General features: G+C 36.9%; 1 protein-coding gene across 1 annotated transcript; it reads left to right on the top strand.

Annotated features, from left to right (window-relative positions):
- Nucleotides 1–3787: 3787 nt before the first annotated feature.
- On the top strand, nt 3788–4306 carry LOC126704054 (uncharacterized). Its single transcript, XM_050403093.1, has one exon. It carries the CDS (start codon nt 3788–3790, stop codon nt 4304–4306), a length of 519 nt encoding a protein of 172 aa, XP_050259050.1.
- Nucleotides 4307–23847: the final 19541 nt, after the last annotated feature.

The raw sequence follows: 23847 nt of genomic DNA, 5'->3' as shown, positions 1-23847 counted from the left end.
AGGAAAGCATGTCTGGGGTGGCTGTGAATGTAAACTCTACATGGAAAAGGGTAATGCGAAAGAAAACAAATAGCCTAGTTGTGATTCCTCCCTTGAAATCTCTGAAACGTTCAGGTACTAAATTGGTGAATCTTGAGTTAACCAAAAAGAAGAAGTAGGTTTCTCATGATGTTCAAGTTACTACAATTGAATTGGCGGGGTCTGATGTTTAGCCCTGCCAGAAGCAATGAACATCTTATGTTGGAACTGTCGTGGGCTTGGGAACCCACAGACAGATCAAGAGCTTGGTGACTTAATCTAGGCACAAGATCCCTTAATCGTGTTCCTAGCCGAAACATGGCTTGACAAAGCTAGGCTGGAGGAAATAAAAGTTCGATACAAATTTAAAGGGTTGATAGAAGTCTCAAGAATAAGTCAAGGAGGGGGGGTGGCTATTTTTTGGAAAGAGGAGTGTAATCTCTCCCTAGACACATACTCCCCCAACTACATTGATGTGATCTTTAATAAAGGGATGGAAGATGAATGGAGGTTTACTGGGTTTTATGGAGAGCCAGATACAAGAATTTGCAATGAGTCTTGGGAAAAATTGAGGAGATTAAAAAACAATTCACCCTTCCATGGTTGTGTGTGGGTGACTTTAATGAAATTTTGAAGGCAGATGAAAAATAGGGAGGAAGACTTAGGCCAAATAGAAAGATGGAAGCTTTTAGGGAGGTTCTTGATGAATGCGAGTTCAAGGATTTGGGTTATGTGGGAGGGAAGTTCACGTGGTATAGAGGCTCTAGAGGGGGTAATACAATATGGGAAAGGCTTGATCGTGCGGTTGCTACCACTGATTGGATAGAAAAGTTTCCGGCAACAAAGGTTGTGCACTTAGAATGTGGCTCCTCAGATCATAAGCCATTGATCATCCGTCCAAAAGGGGTCCTAATGAAGCACAAAAAACCATGGAGGTTTGAGCACATGTGGCTGGAGGATGAGAGGTGTGGTGAGGTTGTGGATCTTGCTTGGAGGAGAGTTTGTCCAGGTACCTCAATGGTTCAAGTGGAAGGTAAAATAAAGGTGTATCAGGCAAAGCTTAAACAGTGGAGCCGGACCTCCTTTGGGAATATTTCCAATGCACTAAAAGAAAAGAAGCAGCAACTCTGACAGGCAGAATAGAGAGCAATCAGGGAGGGTACAATGGAAATGGTGAACCGGTTGAAATGGGAGATAAATGGCTTGTTGATAAAGGAGGAAAAGATGTGGAAACAATGGTCAAGGGCTTTGTGGTTACAAGAGGGTGATCAAAACACAAAATTTTTTCATAATAAGGCCACACATAGATATAAGAGAAATAGAATTGAAGAATTGAAAAATGAGGCAAGAATGGTATGTACAGAAGAGGAGGAGATATCAAGGATTTTGATTGATTACTACCAAAACCTATTTACCTCGGCCTCACCATCAAATTTGGAAGAGGTACTGATGACAGTTCCCACAGTTATTACGGAGGAACAAAATGCAATGTTAGTTGCAGAATTTGTCCAGGCAGAGGTGGAGGAAGCACTTCAACAAATGGCACCACTAAAGGCACCTAGACCAAATGGCTTACCTCCTCTGTTCTACCAAAAATTTTGGCCATCTATTGGTGAGGATGTTTCAAAGGCAGTTCTCAATTGCCTAAACTCAGGTTCAATCCCTTCTTCCATTAATCGTACTTTTATAACTTTAATCCCAAAATTCAAAAGTCCATCTGTAGTATTAGAATTCCGCCCTATTTCTCTATGTAATGTGATTTATAAAATTGTATCTAAGGTTGCTGCAAATAGGCTCAAAAAAGTCCTGCCTCTTATTATTTCTGACTCACAAAGTGCTTTCCAATCTAATAAAACTATTTCAGATAACATTCTGGTGGCTTTTGAGTTGCTCCACCATATGAAGACTCAGAAGTCTAAGAAAGCAGGTTTTATGACCCTCAAGTTAGACATGAGCAAGGCGTATGACAAGGTGGAGTGGCGTTTTCTGGTGGAAATTATGAGGAAGATAGGATTTTGTGATAATTGGCTGAATCTCATTCATGAGTGCATTAGCACGGTGTCCTACTCAATCTTGGTAAATGGGGAACCTAAGGGTGAAATTTTCCCTTCTAGGGGAATTCACCAAGGGGACCCATTGTCACCATACTTATTATTATTATGCTCGGAAGGGTTGAATAGAATGATTCAGAAGGCTGCAAGGGACGACATTATTAGAGGCTTTTCATTATGCAAAAATGGGCCAAAGATTACTCACCTATTTTTTGCAGATGACAACTTACTATTTTGCCGTGCAAGGAAGGAAGATTTACAAGCCATCCAAAACATCCTAACTAGCTATGAGCATGCATCCAGCCAGAAAATAAACCGGGAGAAGACAACTCTTTTCTTTAGTAAAGCTATGTCCGATGACATGAAGAGAGAAATCATGGATTTTTTAGGGGTTGCAGAAATAAAGGAGTATGAGAAGTACCTTGGGCTGCCTGCTATTGTGGGGAAAAATAAAAAGGCAAGCTTAAATTATATTAAGGAAAGGGTGTGGGCGAAACTTCAAGGGTGGAAGGAGAAGCTTTTATCTCAAGCAGGGAGAGAAGTCTTACTCAATGGTTCAAGCGATCCCTACATTTGCAATGATTTGCTTCAAATTGCCGGTGGGTTTGTGCAAAGAGATTGGAATGCAAATAAGAAAATTTTGGTGGGGAGAGCGGGATGGCCAGCGGAAAATCCATTGGAAAAGTTGGGAAATTCTGTGCAAATCGAAAGCTGAGGGGGGAATGGGATTCAAAGATTTGGTTAGGTTTAATGAAGCTATGTTGGCTAAAAAAATTTGGAGATTACAAACTGAAAAGGAGTCCCTACTGTACAATGTATTCAGCACCAAATATTTCCCTTCAGGATCAGTTTTTGAAGCAAAATGCTCCATGGGTTCGTTTGCTTGGCAAAGCTTGCTTAAAGCTAGGCATGTTATTGAAAAAGGAATGATGTGGAGAGTTGGAGATGGCACATAGATTCGGGTGTTCCATGACAAATGGATTCCTGGATGTTTCCCAAATGGAGCTGTACCACGCATACCAGGCTTTGAGGATGATTCTACCGTTTCCTCACTTATTAATCAGACCACAATGGAATGGAATGGGGAGCTGATTGACTTCAAAGTTGCACCATTTATGGCTCAGCAAATAAAAGCCATTCCTCTATGTAGAACGGTGATGAGGGACTGCTTAGTGTGGCCACGAACTAGGGACGGAAATTACTCGATAAAGACGGGCTATCAGTTGTTGGGAGAGCTAGAAAACAGAGGAGAAGCTTCGGGGTTAAACAGCAACAGTCTGAGAAGTTTTTGGAAGGGAATTTGGAAGATGAGGATCCCAAATAAAATAAAAAACTTCTGTTGGCGAGCTTGTACTGAGTCCTTACCAACCTTGGCGAACCTCCATTGACGCAACGTTGTAAATTCTCCTGTGTGCAACAGCTGCGGTTTGAACAGAGAAACCGTTTTGCATGCACTATGGGAATGTGACCAAATTCAGAGTTGCTGGGGTCGTGGATTTAATAGAGTAAGACAAGCTCAGAGGCAATTGGGCTCCTTCAGTGATTTGTTGTCCGTTGTAAAACAGTATGAGGAAGACATAGAACTGTTCACAATGATTGCATGGTTCGTCTGGTGTAGAAGAAATAAATGCCACTTTAAGGAGCAATGTTTACCACCTGAGAAGATAGTTGACGCGGCAGAATCTATTTTAAAAGAATTTTAGGACAAACCCAAGAACATGCCAATGAGGTTACAGCCACAGCCACAACGATGGTCACCACCGGAACCTGGTATTTACAAAGCAAACTACGATGGGGCATACTTTGCGGAGGAAGAAGCAGCAGGAATCGGTGTCGTAGTGCGGAATGAACTGGGACAGGTGATGGCGTCCTTAGCAGAGAAGCTCGTCATGTCTCAAATGGTGGAGATTCTTGAGGCGATGGCAGCTAGGCGGGCTATGATCTTCATGGAGGAATTGGGATTGTGTAGGGTCATTTTTGAAGGAGATTCAGAGACTGTTGTAAAGGCCCTAACAAGGGGCTGCCTAGACAGGTCCAGTATTGGGCACATTGTTAAAGACTGCATGTCTTTAATGGGTTGTTTTCAAACCTGTTCTTTCTCTCATGTGAGGCAGCAGAGCAACGGAGTAGCTCATGCTTTAGCTAGGAGAGCAAGAAAGTCTTCCCCTTTGTCCGTTTGGATGGAATCTATTCCACCAGACATTTCCTATTTGGTGAATGTTGATGTTAAGACTTAAAGTTGATTATTATCTTAATAAAAGTGGATTCATTCCTTTCTCAAAAAAAAAAAAAAAGTATGAAATAAACTCTCTTATATATACATTGTCCTTTTTGGTAATTTATTCCTCAAATTGCCACTTTTATAAGTGCTAGCCAAACACTCAGCTTTTTCAAAAAGCACTTTTTAATAGCTTTTACCAAACACTCAGCTTTTTGAAAATACACTTTTTCATTATACACTTTTTGAAAACTCCACTTTTTCATTATGTACTTTTACAAAAAGCTGAACCAAACTCACCCTTAGAGTCTAAACTAGAAGTTTGGTTAAGGAAATCTCTTAACTTGTCTTGCTCATGACGACTCAGTCCCCACTTATGTGCCCAAGGGCTATTTGGTAGTGTGATTTCTTGGTTTGCAGTTTAGGATACGAAGGGTTTTTTTTCCCCTCCTATATGACATCTTAAAGCCTTTGGATTGGCTGCCTAAGATCGACTATCGCTCACTCATAGGTCAAGGTTGGGTTATTTGAGTTTGTCCCTTTGCTCAAGGACACTCCCCTTGCTCCAACTGTAGACAATTAATTTTGCACCCATAATTTAATCTTGAAAGATGATTGAAATGGTCGTTCTAAGTACCCAAAAATCATAATTACATTTCATGCATTAAATCATTCATCACATAACATAAAAATGATCTTGAGATTCTAACGATCGTGATAATATTCCCGGTTCCCAAATTGGACCATTAGATTGAAATATATCATAAGATCAAGTTTTCGTGGTCTGTATGCATTTATTGGGTGGAATTGATCGCATGTGATTAACTGAAATTAATTTTTATTGATGAATAATTAAAATTAATTAAATAAATTTTTGTGATTGGTTAAGTTGATTTGATTAAAAATAAGTCTGGTTTGCAGAGGAATAAAATGAATAATTTGATAATGTTAAAATTGGATTTATAATTAAAATTTTAAGATAATTATCTCTGAGATAATTATTTTTAAGATTTGATTATCAAGTTAAAATGGATTTTATTGAGAATACAAGTCCAAAATATGACCAAGTACGATTCCTAGCTCAAAAAAACACCAAAAAAAGAGTCTAAAATGCACAAGGAGACGAAATTGGGTGAAGCACTAAGGAGTGCCAATCGGCACTCCAATGGATTCAATTGGCACTTGGGAAGTGCCGATCGACACAAATTTCAAATAGGGCCTAGATATGCTTGGTTTAGGTTTAGGCCTATCAAATTTGATTTTTTAGGGATAAAAGCTTACCTACTTCTTATTTGCTGATTTTCTAAGCAACCATACCTTATTTTTAAGTAGATACACCTTTGTAAATAGAGGAGACCACCCAAAATTCAGCACCCCTTTGCCCCTTAATGTTAAAGAAACTCTGGAAGTCTGACTTTAAAATTTTCTTTCCTATTAAGTGATAATTCTTTAGGACTTAGAGAGATTCACTCTCTCTAAATCTAAAGTAATCCCCCCTGTAGAATTTGTTCGTGTAATTGATGTAGGTATCACTTTTACTCCTTTATTAATAGATTAATGCTGCAGACATAAACTATTTTACAATATTTTTACAAACTACTGATGTGGCTTAGCATTTACCAAATAATTATTGGTAAATAAAAATGTGATATTAATGATGGCCCATATTAGAACTAGTAAAAATTTGTCACATCAATAGTTTGTAAAAATTTTGTACCTGTAATATTACTCTTATTAATATGCATGTTTGAGTGTTCTTTCCTTTTATTAGCATGTGTATCTAACTATACTTTCCATGTTAATATGTGAAAAGTAATTGATATTATTTTTATTTTGAATCTTTCTTTCATCATAAAAAAATGCCATGATTGTTTGATTCACATGTTCAATCATATAGATTTAGGATGTTCATGATATAATCTTAGATCTATGGTTCTCTGATTATTTAAAAATCAGATCTGAAATTCTTCCTATAAAAATCATTCTTTTTCATAGTTAAAAATTAGATCTAAAATTCTTTCTTTAAAACTCATTCTTTTTCATAATTAAAAATCAGATTTGAAATTCTTTCCTTAAAAATCATACTTTTTCATAATTAAAAATCAGATCTGAAATTCTTTCTTTAATACTCATTTTATTTCATAATTAAATATAGATCTGAAATTCTTCCTTTAAAAATCATTCTTTTTCATAATTAAAAATCAGATATGAAATTCTTTCTTTAAAACTCATTCTTTTTCATAATCAAAAATCAGATCTGAAATTCTTCCTTTAAAAATCATTCTTTTTCATAATAAAATCTGATTTGAAATTCTTTCTTTAAAACTCATCTTTGTTTTAATTTTTTTTTAAAATAAAATTCAGATCTTAAATTTTCATTAAAAATTCATCTTTTCTTAGCTAAAATTAGATCTGAGTTTTTCTCATTGAAATTTATTGGAATGATGATCTCCATTTTGTCATCAAAAATCTTTTTTTTTTTTTTTTTTTTTAATATATATATTTATAAAAATTGGTATTAGATCTATTTTTTTTAACATTGTTTTCCATATTAAATATCCAATCTGATTTCTTTACACAGAAAAGTATACAGGTTTGAAGTCTTTAAATAACATTTGGCCATAGATCTAAAAAGCTTGCATAACATGTTGCATTTCATAATCTGTTGTATATCATTGTTTAAGGGTACTTAAATGATCATTTAAAGTCTAGAAGACCGGACTTTGTTTGGGTAAAATAGGCGCCGAACACCTTCCCATTCTGTAACCTAGCCCTCGAACCATAGGTTTTGGTTCGTAGAATAGTGTTTTGTCTTTATTTTTTTGGCAGATTGTATTTAGGACCAAAGCTTTGTATGTTTTTTTTTATATAGATTGTATTTAGGACCAAAGCCTTGTAATTTTCTTCTACCAAGTTGTATTCATATATTCAATTAATGAAATTTAAGGTATTTTAGATATGTAATTTTTATTTTGGAGGTTTTTTTTTTTTTTTTTTTTTTTTTTTGGGTAATAAAAAATAAGTGGAGACTCCACACAATCGTAAAAGAGAGGTGCCGATGCCTATCTCTTTTGATTGAAAGCCCCCAAAAGTTCCGATTTCTCATAGTGGCGAATTTGCTGGGAATGTCGAGGGCTAAGCTTCGCATTAGACTTAAAATGATCAATTAAGTACCCTTGTTGTTTTATGATATTGTTTGTTTGCATGATAATGTGTGTATGATATTGTTTGTATGATATTGTATAAAATGTTTTATGAGATGCCATGTTGTTTGTTTATAGCTTTTCCCAATTGTCATTGTGCATGCCATGAAACAACAGTTATGCATGAACCTATTTCAAAAATCTGGTAGTAGTAACTGATGATGCCAAAATCGTCAGTTGAGTCACTCGTCCAATCCGGAGCATTAGACGATCTTGTAGGACCTGCAAAATAAAGGAGAGATTGATTGAAGAGACCACCGGGTTGTGCCCGGTGGGGGAGCCTTCGATGCTTAAGTTAGTATCAACCTATATCTTTCGTATATAGATAGTATTTTGTAGTAGTTTTTGACGTATCTTAGCTAGTGAGGCAGATTGTACTTTTTATAGGTGACTCAAATAGCCGTTGGACATAAATGAGGGTGATTATTACCCTAATTGTAATGTTCTTTGTCTTGATGAGAGTTTAAGACCTTCGATGGTCGTTATTGAATGTGTTGAGTGGTTACTCATCTTTTTCCATGATGGTCTACTAATGATGCAAGGTTGTCCATATTAATGGACGACCTTAATGATTTTTCTGGACTCATCAATTGTGTTGGTCAAGCTTAGGGAATTTTCTTGACTTGTTTAGATTTAGACTTCTTAGTCTTTCTATTAATTTCTTCTTCGGGGATGGTGGTTTATCTATGACGACTTCTTAGTTTCTGCCTTTTGAATGTCCTTTTGGATGTTCGAAGGATCATTGCTTGATCTTGTGAGTAAGCTAATTTCTTTGGAAGATCATTTCTTATCACTGCCGATGAGCAAGCTAATTTCTTTGGACAACCATTTTTAATCACTTCTAAAGAGCGAGGTAATTTCTTTGGACGACTATTTTTGATCACTGCAGAAGAGCAAGCTAATTTCTTTGGACGATCATTTTTGAGTGCCCAATGTTGAAAATGTGGGTCTTTTTGAGTGCCCACTATATCAAATGGGTCTTTTATGTATATTCCATGTAATTAATGGTCTTTGTATGTGCATGCCACGTAATTAGTGGTCTTTGTATGCCACGTAATTAGTGGTCTTTGTTGGGTGAAGTTCAATGGCTTCTTTGGATGATGATCACTTGGATAGATTTTTCTCTTTGACGACCATTGCTTGAGTTGACCGACAATCGAGTGGATCGGTTTTGTTACAACGCCTTCTTCCAATGCTTCTTGAGTAGTTCGATGATAGCATGGATCGGTTTTCTAGCTCCTTTGGAAATTATGTAGCCTTAGGCCTCTTTGGATTCCTTTATCATTCTTTTATCACTTTGCCTCATCATGTGTTTTACATCCCTCAAACTAGGGAATTTTATCACTTGGTCTCGTCATTTGTTTTACATCCCTCAGACTAGGGAATTTTATCACTTGGTCTCGTCATGTGATTTACATCCCTTAGACTAGGGAATTTTATCACTTGGCCTTGTCATATGATTTACATCCCTTATTTACATCCCTTAGACTAGGCAATTTTATCACATGGTCTCGTCATGTGATTTATATCCCTTAGATTAGGGAATTTTATCACTGGCTTCGTCATGCAATTTACATGCCTTAGATTAACATCCCTTAGATTAGGGAATTTTATCACTGGCCTCGTCATGCAATTTACATGCCTTAGATTAGGGAATTTTATCACTTGCCTCGTCATCTGATTTACATCCCTTAGATTAGGGAATTTTATCACTAGCCTCGTCATCTGATTTACATTCCTTAGATGAGGGAATTTTATCACTAGCCTTGTCATACAATTTATATTCCCACTTATGGAATTTGTATCATTTTGCTCGTCGTATGATTTATATTCCCACTTGGGGAATTTGTATCACTTTGCCGTCGCATGATTTATATTCTCATTGGGAGAATTTGTATCATCTTGCTCATCGTGTGATTTATATTCCCACTTGGGGAATTTATATCATTTTGTTCCTCGTATGATTTATATTTCCGCTTGGGGAATTTATATCAATTGTTGCTGGAAAGATTCCTTAATGCTATGTCTTTTTGAACCTTCTTTAGGCCATGTTGATATCTGCGTTAAGTAACACATGCACTTGCCAAGATTTGGTTAAACAAGAATTTTAGAACAATTCATACATGAATAATAAGTTACCAATGGCCTAGGTGGGCCTTTTTCTTATTTTCTTGTAATCCTAAAGTTTTACCTTTTTTGTGATTTGTCTAGTAGTACATAAACTTTTGCACGAAACCTTACTAGGTGTAAATTTTTATAGACGAATATAAAAGAGACAGAAATAAATGTGTTACCTTAAATGACAACATTATTTTGTCACATACCTCGATCTTTTTATTGCTGGGATCTTTTTGACAAGCTCTTCTATTTTTAAGATGACGAGCTCTTCCCCTTTCAAGATTTTTTAAGCTCAACATGATACTTAATGTCTAAGGCCTAGATCTCTTTTTTTTCAATTTTTTGAAGGCGTAAAAACTAGGCCACATTGTTGCCCCCGTTCAAACATGAAAGTGCAATTCTCGTTTATTGACGACTAGAGGAGTGGTCTATCATGATTGGAACCCCTTTTTTTTTTGGCTTGCTTTGACGACTATGGTTATTGTTTGTAATAGCAATTTCCTCTTCCTTCTTCTTTAATTGTATGCTTAAGTCACTTCAATAGTGCTAGTTGCATGACAATGTATAAATATGCAATTGCATGCTATACAATTATGGATGTCATTTGACGAAGTGCATTCTATATGAATCATAGAGAAGTATTCTATGATATATTAAAATTGAAGCTATTTGACTATATGCTTCTTTAAACTGGTCTTTGTTAGGTGCTTGCATTGTACATAATTTTTAAAGAAATTTAAAAAGATTTTGGTGAGTTGATGGAGATAGCGGAAATTTATTGAGACTAAAATTCATGACCATATTGTGAACACGATCATCTAGCATTTTAAGTTTAGGAGACTTAATAGAACTTCTCAGATTCATGATGATAAAACATATGCTACTAATAATATAGTTATATTGGTTGTGAGAATTGTAACAATTTTATAGCAATATTTTCAACATTTTCCACATACACATTTGTAATAATCATGCAAGCTTGATATGTATTTAGTTCCAATGAAATAATCTCTCGCGTGGATAATTAAAAAGAAAGAAAGAAATGAGTTACCTTAATAGACGACCTTAAATCTCGATACTATTTTGTACATACCTCGATCTTTTCATTGTTGTAGTCTTCTTGATGAACTCTTCGTCATTGAACTCTTACTTATAGAGCTCTTCTTTGTTGGGTTTGAAGTAGGCACCATAGTAAAAGCGGGTGCTATCAATGTTTTCATGTCAGATGCATATGCATTTTAAAAAGAAATAAATAAATGAGTTACCTGAATAAGAGACCTTAGATCATGACATTATTTTGACACATACATTGATCTTTTTACTTGGAGTCTCCTTGACGAGTTATTTTGACATGTACATTGATCTTTTTACTATTGGAGCCTCCTTGACAAGTTCTCCTCCTTTGAGATCTTTATTGTTAAGCTTATCATGATATTTCATGTTGGAGGCCTAGATCTCTCTTGCTTCATTCATTTGAAGGGATGAGAACTAGGCCACATTGTTGTAATTCGTCGAGGTCGCTCCAAGGCTATATTTCATTTCTCAAAGGACGAAGGTCATCCTAAGTTCTTTTATCGTTGTTGTCCTTGGTATCTAAAGATGACCAAAGGGTTTGCCCTCGTTCAAACATGAAGGGTGCAGACGTTTGTTTGATGATAACCAAAGGAATGACCTGTCATGGTTTGAACCCGTATATTTCTTTCTTAAGGCTTAATCTTAACTTTAATTGTGTACTCAAAATGAGTCACCTCAATAATGCTTGTTGCATTTTGTTAGGAATGACAATATCCAAATAGGCAAATTGCATGTTGTACTATAATAGATATCTTTTGATGAAGTGAACTAAATGTGAATTGTAGAGAAGTATACTATGATATATGACGACTAAAGCTACTAACTATATGCTTCTTTAAAGTATCGAGGGACAAAACTTTGATCTTCTTCTTGGTAGGCTCTCTTAACAAGTTCTCATTCCTAATCCTGTGGACTTAAAGAATATATGTACAGTAGTTAGTTTAGTTGTTGTACTATAAGGTACTCTTACTGCAGAAAGTGTTAGATTTGGAGCAACATTGTTAAGCATAAATAATATTAACCACAAATATCTGAATTTTTATTTATTTTTAAGGACGGTATATGTTGATGCATCCATGACATAGTCTTTAGCACAATATCCCTTCAAGTGACTATGTAACACAAATATGTATGTGTGTATAAAACAAAGGAAGCATAATTTAGTTCATATTGAGCACTAAAATAATGGCTTAATTTATGAAATTATGATGCATAGACATATAGATACCACTAAAGTTTTCATGAAATCGTATGGTGGGATGTATAAATGGAACAATTTAAATTTTTCATTCTCAAAGTCAAAGTAACATGCAATTATACATGGAAAAGTTTGAATAGTAAACTTTGTTCATTCTATGGTGGAACATTTCAAGATGTAAAATTTCATAACTTAGCAACGATCATGGAATTTATTTCAAGAAGAAATGTACTGATGCTAAATATCTTTATGTATATTGGCATAAATTCTAATGATTTTTGAATTATGAAATTTTACAAACTTGCATTCCTTGAATAACTGGATCATTTGACCCAAAAATAATGCTATTAGCATATATTTTAAGAGTAATACTATAGAAACAAACTATTTTACAACATTTTTACAAACTACTAATGTGGCTTTAGCATTTTCCAAATAACTAGTAAGAATTTTCCACATCAGTAGTTTGTAAAAATATTGTAAAATAGTTTGTGTCTGTAGCATTACTCATTTTTTAAACCATTTTATATCTAATGATATTGACAACTCTAAAAGTAAAAACATAAAATGTTTTATACATTTTATTGACTGCTCTAAGGAGCATTTATAAAATTAATTTCCATTAGGAAACTAGCTGTAGAAAGTAACCACCGCACACCCTTGGCGTTGTCGATGCCCGGCCTTGATCGGCTAGAAAACCGTCAGGCTTTCGTTCGACCACCTGCCATGGCGACGCTCTTGTGAGTGCGGGGCTCGTTGGAGGCCCTTTTCGATAATTGGTGTGGTTCGCGCGGAGCTTTGGGTGCTCTCTCTTTCGGGGGAGGAAGGTAGGTCTACCTTTGGAGGTATGACAGGAATCTTGGCTAAATTTTAGGTGATTACCAAAGGTAAGTGAAGTCGCCACCAATCATTGGGTTTTTCTAAGGTGTGATTGGTCACCTATTTCTAGTTGATTTTATTACCGATCATAAGCTAAGAAAAAGGGCATTTTTCCTAATCTAATGTGGAGGGCAAAAAATCTTGATTCTTAAGTCCGAAAGTTTGGTTACGTGTGGGGAAGGTGTTAGGCACCCTACAATGCCTGTCTAAGAACAATCCTTTGTTTTGATAAAACCTTAATTTTTGAAGATTGACAGTAAAAAACATGATCTTGGCAATGGCTTTCGGGGCTTTGCATGCATGGGGGGCTTTAAGGTTTGGCTTTTGAATGGGTGTGTTCCCAATCTATACTTTCCTAAGGCATTCAGGCAAAGTATCAGATTTCCACAACAAAATTTTGGTGACATGTCACCTTACTTTCGCGGCAGAATTAGGCATCGCTTTGCCTTGGGTGACATGGACTATGACAATCACATCGGAAGGGGCGAGTAGGTATATATATATACATACATCATGCACAATGCAAGCACATAGAGCAAGAAAGTAAATGCCTACATCCCTAGAGCATGACCTAAAATATAGGCGCAGGAAAGTAAACAGGGGTCGCCATACTCTAGAGATGAGGACAAATGGTACATGGCATGATATACCTGATACAACCTATCTAAGAAAGAAAGGAGGGAGGAAGGAAGGGGGTTTAAAAGAATACATAACCAAATGGGAGAGGCTAGACCCCTAAATCTGCTGAATATAGCCACTTGGCTTATATCCACATGCTCGCATCCTTGCTCTTTTTGCTTGCGTCGGGGAGATCGTGCCTTAGCTCCATGTGTCCTCGCTCCATGTGTGTACATGCAAAGGCAAAAACAAGAAACCAGCAGATAAGTAATGGAAAGAAAGAGATGTGTAGAGCATATGAAAGAGGCATAAAGTAGATAAGCATGATAGACATGGCAAGCAAAGAAACAAGAAAGTAAGCAAACAAGGGAGAAGGCAAACAAGCGAGAAAGCAAACAAAAGGTGGTGTCCGCGAGGGACAAATGTAGGTTTGGATCAAATGTCCATAACTTCATTGTGTTGAAGCATGGACGACACACTAGCAAGCAAGACTCATGCATGGACATATGAGCAAGCGTGTAAAGATGCATAAAAAGCCAACAAGTGGCGCAAACAAATATGGTAAGCATAGCATCACATAGAGCGGAAAAGGGAAGGGTATGCATGGAGCAACCCGACATCCAGAGATGCCTCCCAAATGGTCATATCCAAACAAGACCTTATGGGCGTCGGATGTAACCAAACAAGATCAAGCCCGCGGAGGGTGTCACTCATGGCAAAGCCTACAACGAGAGAGGCTAGCACAAGCATAAATCATAAAAGCAAGCAAGTATAGACACGCAAATAGGATGATCCAAAACTTTTAATGTGGGCCTTGGTGTATGGGCAATGACAAAGACCATAGGGTCTAGATTGGGTCTAAACCAATTGGCCAAAACATAAGAAAATGCGATAAAAGGAACAAAAGGGCTACAATAGCATATGACATGACAAACAAAGCCTAGGCCTAAACACATAAACATGGCAAGAAGCATGCAAGCATATTGATCTAACATGGGAAGTAGCATAAAGCATATAGAGAAGAAGACCTAAGCACGCAAGCATGTGAAAACATAGATCTAGACATATAGGCATAGCAACATGCATGTAAACATGTAGATCTAAGCAAGGCATGGCCAAAACTGTGATGTCAAGCATGTAAGCATGTAGATCTAAACAACAATACAAGGAAAAGATAGATCTAAGCATGAAAACATGACATATGGCATGAAAACATGTAGATCTAAACAAATAAGCATGTAAGAATGTAGATCTAAGTATATGAAAAAAGAATCCAAACACATAAACATGTGAAGAAAAGGATCTAAGCATATAGACATGTAAACATAGGCATAAACACATGGGTCTAGACATGTGAGCATGGCATAAAGCATAAAAGCAAGTATAGGGACCCATAAATCTGGGCACAAGCATGGAGATAGGCATATAGACTAACATAGAACATGTAAATCAAGCCATAAACATGGAAAGCATGGAAACTTGTAGATCCAAACACAAGCACCACATGGAAAAGATAGATCCAAGCATAAAACATGGCATAAGGCATAAAAAGTAAGGAGATTTAAGCTAGAAGCACAAATAAAGCAAGAAACATGCTAAAGAAAGCAATACATCATGTTATTCAAGCAAAAAGAAAGGATAAAAAGCTTGATGAAGCTTTTTAGGAAAATGGGTATGGATTGTAGCCAAAATGCTACATCCATACCCTTATACCTCAAATCCAAGGTATAGAACCAAGGAGAGGAAGATGGAGGGTATGAACACTACCTTGTATTTTTGGAGAAGAGAGAAGAATCAAGAAACTTTGATGTGTTTTCATGTTTTTTGGGAGAGAAATATGGTGAGAAAAGAGAGAAAAAAATGCCGAGAAAGATGCCCAAACAGCTCCCAAAATGTCTCCCCTTCAATTTGACCTACCAGGAGCCTTTTATAGGCCCTGGCACACTTTTCGGGGCCTGGCGCACCTAGCAGCCCTTGTTGGTCGTCGGGTCAGGCTCGGCTGATGTCAACAATTTCATCCTTATGCACTTTTTCAATTTTGACTTCGGACCCGCATTTGGAGGTCTTCCCAGATTCGGATTGAGGTGATCTTGGTGTCCTTGGAAAGATATAGATGTCTTGTTTTCATAAAACTAAAGACATCAAAATTCCAACGGTTGGATCAAAACTTATGACCTTAGGAATTGTGTTGATGTGCATTTCATAATTTTCTCAATATCTCAACCATTTTAACTCCGATTTCGACTCATGAATAGTCGTTGGAATGAAATTTGATTATCTTCGCAATGGCATTGGTCTCAACTTGTTTTGATGATCGAATCAAGATTAGGGTTTCTAGGGCCCATCAAGAGTCAACTTTAGGTCAAACTTGATCAAAGTTGCTAAAAATCTTCGAGGAGCTTGGGTTTGATATAAAACCATGAAAAATGTTGTTTTGTGAGGATTTTGACCTTGTTTGACCTTCGATCAACCTAGGGTTAATCAGGGGCATTTGGTCATTTTAGCTAAAAAAGGCACTTTGAGCGCTCTGGTGTTCGAACGGGTTGTGCCACACCATTATATATGTTCTTGTGACCCCATGGAGAGGAAATGATATTTTTGGGTTTTTCAGGGTCCGGCACACAAATCGAGGGCAGACAAAATACGGTATCAATAGGCGTGATGGTCACTCCACAAGTATTAAATACTTGTGGGGTGTGGGGGGCAAAGGCCAAGGTTCAAGTCTCCATGAGGGAGTTTTACACACATATACACTTAGATTAGGTTAGAGTAGAATTTCTATCTTGTAAAAAAAAAAAAAAAACTATAGAAAGTAAAAACATATAGGAGTATTCACTAACTTTCTTCATCCAAAAATTCTTTAACTTCAAAAATCAAAACTGAATAACTTTGGGTTTAATGCCTAAAGCAGATTAAAAAAAAAAAAATTAGACAGGCAATAAGATTTGGATCCACCTTTTTAGTGTTTAGAATTATGACACACTATAATTCTATTAAGATAATAAGTATCGGTTTCACTTTTTCTAACGCAAAAAGTTAAGATTTGTTATCTTTGGCAAAGAAATAATATTTGGCTTCCATCTTTCCTATCTTATCAAGATGTAATAGGAAAGAAAAGTAGTGATATAAAAAGCCATAATGCTTGAATATCAACTAGGATGTTATCTAAATATTAATTGAAGACACAAATGGTCTGTTACAATATTAGGAAAGCTAGTAAAACCCTTTCTAATGGCCATAAATTGGATTCAAGATCATAATGTTTGCTGGTATTTGGCCATGAATATTTTTTATTCCTCTTTCTTTTACTATATATTTATAGTGTGTTTCGTGTATAGGGTGTAGATTTTTAAACTTCATAGTTGTAAAAATATTTAAACCCACTTTTGGATAAGTGTATCTCTTTTGATTTCTGTGACTATTTGAAACAAGTAATATGAGATTTACACTATTCTTGTGAAATTATTCACTATTTTTGGTGTAGTGACGATTATGGTAAGTTTCTAAAAGAATTTGAATTGTTTATGCACTGTATCTATTATCTTTATAGTTGACCTCTTTAATAGGTGCTTTGCTTAATTGGAACCATTCCTTTTTTGTAAGCAAATTTTCTAGAATACTTTCCTAAAATTAAGTTATGCAATACCAAATTGTATATACACGATTTGATAGCTATAATTGTTTCCGAGAAAAATTTTATGCCTTATTTGGAGTCACCTAAACGGTAAGACTTTAAGATCTTTGGCAATACATAATTCCACCAAATAAAAATATTACTATAGGGAGAATCAAGCCGTCAAACGTACCTGAGTGATTATAATCAATGGACGAATTAGTGGGTTAGCCCATGGAATGCATCCATTTACCATTCATTTATGAGAAGCATTTTTTTTTTTTTTTTTGGCATGTGTCCTTCACCAGTAAAACGATGAAGGTGCTTTAGTAGGGTATCAGATGGGAGGATTCCTTGATCCGAGTGATATTTTGGTACGGTACTTGTTGTCCATTACTCCAAATTGAAAAGACCCTTTATCAGAGAAAGACCTTAATAGATAATTTTGTTTTCCCACAGACGGCGCCAAACTGATGATGCCAAAATTGTTAGTTGAGTCACTTGTCTAATTTGGAGCATTAGAAGATCTTGTAGGACCTGCAAAATAAAGGAGAGATTGATCGAAGAGACCACCGGGTTGTGCCCAATAGGAAAGCGTCCGATGCTTAAGTTAGTATCAACCCATATCTTTCATATATAGATAGTGTTTTGTAGTAGTTTTTGACGTACCTTAGCTACTGAGGTAGATTGTACATTTTATAGGTGACTTAGGTAGTTGTTGGACATAAATGAGGGTGATTATTACCCTAATTGTAACATTCTTTGTCTTGATGAAAGTTTAAGACCTTTGATGGTCATATTTGAATGTGTTAAGCGGTTACTCATCTTTTTCCATGATGTCTACTAATGATGCAAGGTCGTCCATATTAATGAACGACCTTAATGATTTTTTTGGACTCATCAGTAACCATGGATCACCGATCTTCCTTAGATTCGGATCCCTAGTGGTGAACTCACCAACTCATAGCCCAAAGTCAATTGATCACTTCTTGCAATGGATAAACCATGCCATTTGGACCAATGCAACGTTCATTACATTACAAGTTAGGAGGTGTAATGTCCTAGCTATGGGAAATAGTAAAGCAACAAACCCACCCTATAATGTAATGATGTAGAACCCGTCCTTAGGTCGGTCCAAGTAAATGATGCATTGCATCTTGTGTGTGTTTGTTTTGATTGCTTGAATGATTGAAATAGATAGGGATGTAGCCTTGATTAAGCCAACCTACCTTTTCTTAGGGGAGAATCTGGTTAAGATCAGAGGGAAGACTTGAAAGAGAACCGAAGAGCAACAGCCAAGCAAATTCTAGTTTAGGCCTATTATGATATTGAAACCACTACTCATAGAAGGCACTCCACAGCTCCAACACTGCAACCCAGTGTTTGATTCACAAGATAGCCCAAACGCCAAATGATTAAAAGACTTTGTCACTATGGCAGAAGGAAATGAGCATCAGAATGCTGAAGAATAGATGAGTACCCAAGAGCTACTGAATACAAAGGTAGCCAACCAAATCCAACTAAGGGAGGATATGAATCTCATGGTGCAATAATTCCAGAATATGAAGAATGGCCAAGAAGTAGACCAGACTAATCAAACTTCCCTCATCACAGAACATGAAAAGAGGATCAATGAGAAGATGAGCAAGATGGAAGAAATGATCAAGAGGTCAAGGAGGCTGGATGATCTCATAGACTATCAATCACTTTCTCTCTTTTCAGATGTAAGACTACCTCCTAAGTTCAAGATGCTAGTCTTGGACAAATTTGATTGCACTAGCTGCCCTAAGTCCCAACTGAAGATGTACATGAGGGCCATATAGCCCTTGGGAGCTACTAAAGATATTTTAGCCCAAATGTTTTAGAATACTTTAACTGGAGCCGCCCTCAGATGACTCCTTGATGTGGAAGATACTAGAACTCGGAATTAGGAAGATATATGTTGGCAATTCCACAATCAATACAAGTACAATATAGAGGTAGATGTGATGACAAGAGACTTAGAAACTACTAAGCAAGAACCTAAGGAGTCATTCTCAGCCTTTATAACTAAATGAAGGTCTAAAGCTGCCCAGATGATGAATAGACCTAATGAAGAGGAACAATTGATAATGGTTGTAAAAATTTTGTTGCCTGTATATCATAAATACTTATTTGCTCAATATTTTCCAAATTTTAAGGCCCTGATAGCGCTGGTACTCAAATTGAAGTGCTATAAATAATGAGACTATAAAAAATGAAGAAGCACGTAAATTTAAAGGAATTTTGGGCCTTCCAACTCTAAAACTATAAAAATATCCAACATATATAAAATTGATCCATACCAACTTATTGCCCCAGTGCAAGTATCACAAGGACCACCTCCAAGACCTAGGAGAGAATTCCATGAACTTTATATGTCATTAAGTCAAGTCTTTGAAAAGTTGAAAGCAAAAGGGTTATTAAAACCCTTGGACCAGAGACCAATCCCAAACCTCCTACCTGTTAAATTTGATGTGAACAAGAGGTGTGCCTACCATCAAGGCTTAGGATGTGACACTGATAGGTGTTATAAACTCCATCATGCAATTTAGGATTTAATAGACAATAAAGTAATTACACTGCTTACAAGGCCCAATATCACCAACAATCCTTTACCTAATCATAATTTTGGGAGGGGACTAAGGATCGATTGCTTGTTTCCCGGAGAAGAAGAAGAAAAGGACCCATCTAATTTGATCTATGACATTCCAAAATGTTTTATGCTAACTTGGGAAGAATTAATGGGTATCTCATCTACAACAGGATATGAAATATGGAATGAAGATAATCTAGAAATCGCAACACCTATATATGGGGGGAGACACTTCAAACCCCACTTAGATAACTCAACACCCATATATGGGGGGAGACACTTCAAATCCCAAGATACTGAACCAAGAGACCCATAAAAAATTGCCCACATCATAGGGGGGGGGGGGGGGAGACACTTCAAACCCCCACATTTAGAAACAGATAACCCAGTAGAAGCCTTGAACAAAGTAACCTAACAAACACCCAATGAAGAGGATGAGGTTCTTAAACTATTGTAGAAGACACAAGCGAACATATCTCTATGGGGTTTGCTTATGGCCTCATACAAACACTGCCAGAATTTGGTGGATCTTCTCAATCAGTTCCAAGTCCCCACAACTATCAATTCTCAGGACTTGAACGCCATGATTGGATATATAAGTAAAGACCTTGCTATTTCCTATTCTAACATGGATTTGACTAAAAAGGGGAAGCGCCATAATGATCCATTGCATATTACTGTAGATGCCAAGGGGAAGAAGATACCAATGGTCTTGATTGATGATGGAAACACATTGAATGTATGCCCATTGAAAACCACAAGCTGTTTGGGTTTGAGGATCGAAGATTTTGTGCCATCTGATCAACATGTAAGAGCATATGATAATAGCAGAAGGGAAGTCTAGGAACAGTGACACTTGAGCTCACCATAGGGCCTATGGTTCAAAAAGTGGAGTTTCGAGTATTAAACATAGCTTCATGTTTTAACATGCTTCTTGGGCAACCATGGATTCATGATGTAGAAGTTGTGCCTTCATCTTTATACCAAAAAGTTCAATTTCCACATGAAGGAGCTATAGTTACTATATATGGGGACACCCTAAGTCCTTTGAAGCCTATTTTTGGTATCCAATCTGAAAAGGAACCTATGACCCTAGATGGTTTTGAGATTGGGAAGCCTGGTTTTGAGAGAATGATAGAAGAAGTTGAAAAGATTCCTATGGATTTTGACCCCTATGGCAACAACAATGTTGTAGCAATGATGAGGAAGATGAGCTATTTTCCATGGATGAGCCTTGGAAAGACCATGAAAGGGCTAGCAGTCAAGTTCCTAACAATTGTCACAGCCACACCACCTTTTGGGTTGGGCTATAAGTTTATAGATGAAGACTTGTTGGAAATGGAAGTGAAGAATATGGCTCGTACAAAAGCTAAGGCAAAGGGGCTTCCTAGCCCTTCGGAGTCTTTAAGGTTGTATACTTCTACACTGAATGGGAAGTTTATCAAAGCTGGGGATTCCCAGCGTTATTAGGGGTTTCCTGAGCCAAGATATAATTCAAAGTTGAAAGGAATGTTGTCTGGATTTGAAATTTTCCTCGATTGCGACATAAAGCTTCCCGAAGAAAAGGAAAGGAACACATATCGGGTCCCAGCTGACTGGGCAGATTATATGGATCCAGATGCTATGACTACTTTGTTGGAGAATGCTATTTCACCATAGAAGAGGAAGAATATTGGGAAGCCTATCAACATGCGTTGAATGATACAAATGAAGGAGGAATGGATGATGAAGATGATGAAGTGGGAGAAGCTCCTAGTGATGACAGTGAATAAAGTGACAGTGAAGATAATGACAACAAAGATAGTGATAATGAAGATGATGATAGTGAAGGCAGCAACAGTGAAGATGATGATAGTGGAGAAAGTGATAGTGAAGATAATGATAGTAAAGACAGAAATGATGATAGGGGAGAAGCCCCTAGTGATGAAAATGGAGATGGAGATGGTGAGAATGGAGAAGCCTTTAATGAATGAAATTCTTATGAAGGAGAGGACTATTATGATGAAGATATATAAGATGATGAGGAAGCTGTAGGGGGTGAGTATGATGAATACCCTTATGGACGCCCTTTAGATTGAAGTTGCATTACAGATGTCAGTCCAAAATCGAGTCCTCACTATGATAAGTATGGTCATGAGATTCTCGAATTCGGTTTAATTCATAACTCAGAGTTTGGCTCATTAACTACATACACTGATGAAGAAAATGATATAAATGAGAGGCTAGCTTTGCTTGACAGAAATCTAATGATCCATAGCTTTAGGAATTTGACCTTAGAGAGTCCTGAGGAAGATGATGAGGGAATGGGATGTAGAGAATTAGAGTACTTACCCTAATATGTTCGCCCAAGCACTAAAAGGAGGCATGATTTATTTGAAGAATGGATGGACAACTTGGAAAGATTGGAGGATTGTGTATTTGACAAGCCCACTAATCCGGATGTTGGTGGAGAAGGTTAGGATTACATGGATGAAGACCCTAGAGTGCTGATACTGAGAGAAGAGGGAACCCACTAGGAACCAGCTGCCATCACCAAGGCCACAACTAAGTTGAAGAACTGGGCATGGGAGGGAGCCACCCACCCTATGGAAGACCCTCTGGAGAAGACCAAGACTACCAAACCATTTACCCCTATTAAAAGCATTATTTCTATCCCCATTGATTTTGTCACTACTAATATGTGTCTATTCCTATAGAGTTAGTTATTGTTGAGTTTGTCCAATATCCTATCCCCCATAAAATAATTTCTGATTCAGCTTATTTGTTGGCTTTGAATATTTTTATTCCAGAAATTTGTAAAGAAACTCTTAATAGTGGGGAATTAAAACAAGGGCACTTAAAACCTATAAAAGAGGAAACTCAGTTAGTTAACTCGGGAACCAATGATGAACCTAAGATGGTCCAGATTGGCAACACTTTAAATTCCTCTGAGAAGGTCGTATTGGTTACACTGCTGAAAGAATTCAAGGAAGTGTTTGCATGGTCATATGAAAATATGTCGGGGATCGATATAGATATAGTGCAACATTGCATTCCTACAGACCCAATCATGAAGCTAATCAAGCAGAAGTTGAGAAGAATGAAGTCGGAATGGACTCTTAAGATCAAAGAAGAAGTTGAGAAATAGTACAATACAGGATTTTTGAAAGTGGTTAACTACCCAAAATAGTTAGCCAATGTGGTTCCAATACCGAAGAAAGATGGGAAGGTGTGGATGTGCATAGATTTTAGAGATCTTAACAAAGCTAGCCCTAAGGATAACTTTCCAGTGCCTCATATTGATATTCTAGTTGATAATACGGCAAAACATGCATTACTGTCATTCATTGATGGTTTTTCAGGATATAATCAAATAAAGATGGCTCCAAAAGATATGGAAAAGGCGTCCTTTATCACTCCATGGGGGACCTATTATTACAAGGTCATGTTATTTAGCCTTAAGAATGCTGGTGCCACTTACCAGTGGGTAGCCATTACTCTGTTGCATGATTTGATACACAAAGAAGTTCAAGTTTATGTCGATGACATGATAGTAAAGTCCAAGTACCATGAAGGACACATACCGGCTTTACAGAAGTTCTTTGAGCGGGTCCGATTTTACAAGCTTCGGTTGAATTCGAAGAAGTGCACTTTCGGTGTGACATCAAGGAAGTTGTTGGGGTTTATGGTTAGCCAGAGAGGAATTAAGGTAGATCCCAAAAATATTAAGGTGATTGTGGAGATGAAATCTCCAAGGACAGAAAAAAAAATCCGAGGATTTTTAGGAAGGATACAGTATATAAGCAGGTTCATAACCCAACTCATCTTGATATGTGAACCACTTTTTCGATTACTCAAGAAAGAATTTCCTATAGTATGGAATGAACAATGTCAATAAACCTTTGAGAAGATTAAGAGTTACTTGCTGAAGCCACCAATACTGGTTCCACCGATACCGAAAAGGCCACTGTTGCTCTATCTCATAACCATGGATACAACAATGGGGGCTTTACTAGCCCGATATCTAGAGGAGTCTAGGAAGAAGAATGCAATTTACTACATTAGTAAGAAGATGATTGCTTATGAAGAAAAGTATCTCCACTAGAGAAGACATGTGTTGCACTTGTATGGGCCACCAGAAAACTTAGGCATTGTATGCTTGCTTTCAAAAACCTGCTAATAGCCAAAATGGATCCTCTGAAATATTTGATGGAAAAGCCGGTGCAAGATGGGAAGACAGCTAAATGGGTTTTTCTTTTGTTAG

The sequence above is a fragment of the Quercus robur genome, chromosome 10 (assembly GCF_932294415.1).
Source record: "Quercus robur chromosome 10, dhQueRobu3.1, whole genome shotgun sequence".
NCBI lineage: Eukaryota > Viridiplantae > Streptophyta > Magnoliopsida > Fagales > Fagaceae > Quercus > Quercus robur.
The sequence above is the reverse complement of the archived record's forward strand: the minus strand, read 5'-3'. Positions and strand labels throughout refer to the sequence as shown.

Bases quoted from the DNA above. Each gene is read 5' to 3' on its own strand.
- LOC126704054 (XM_050403093.1), top strand. From the start codon at position 3,788: ATGCCAATGAGGTTACAGCCACAGCCACAACGATGGTCACCACCGGAA.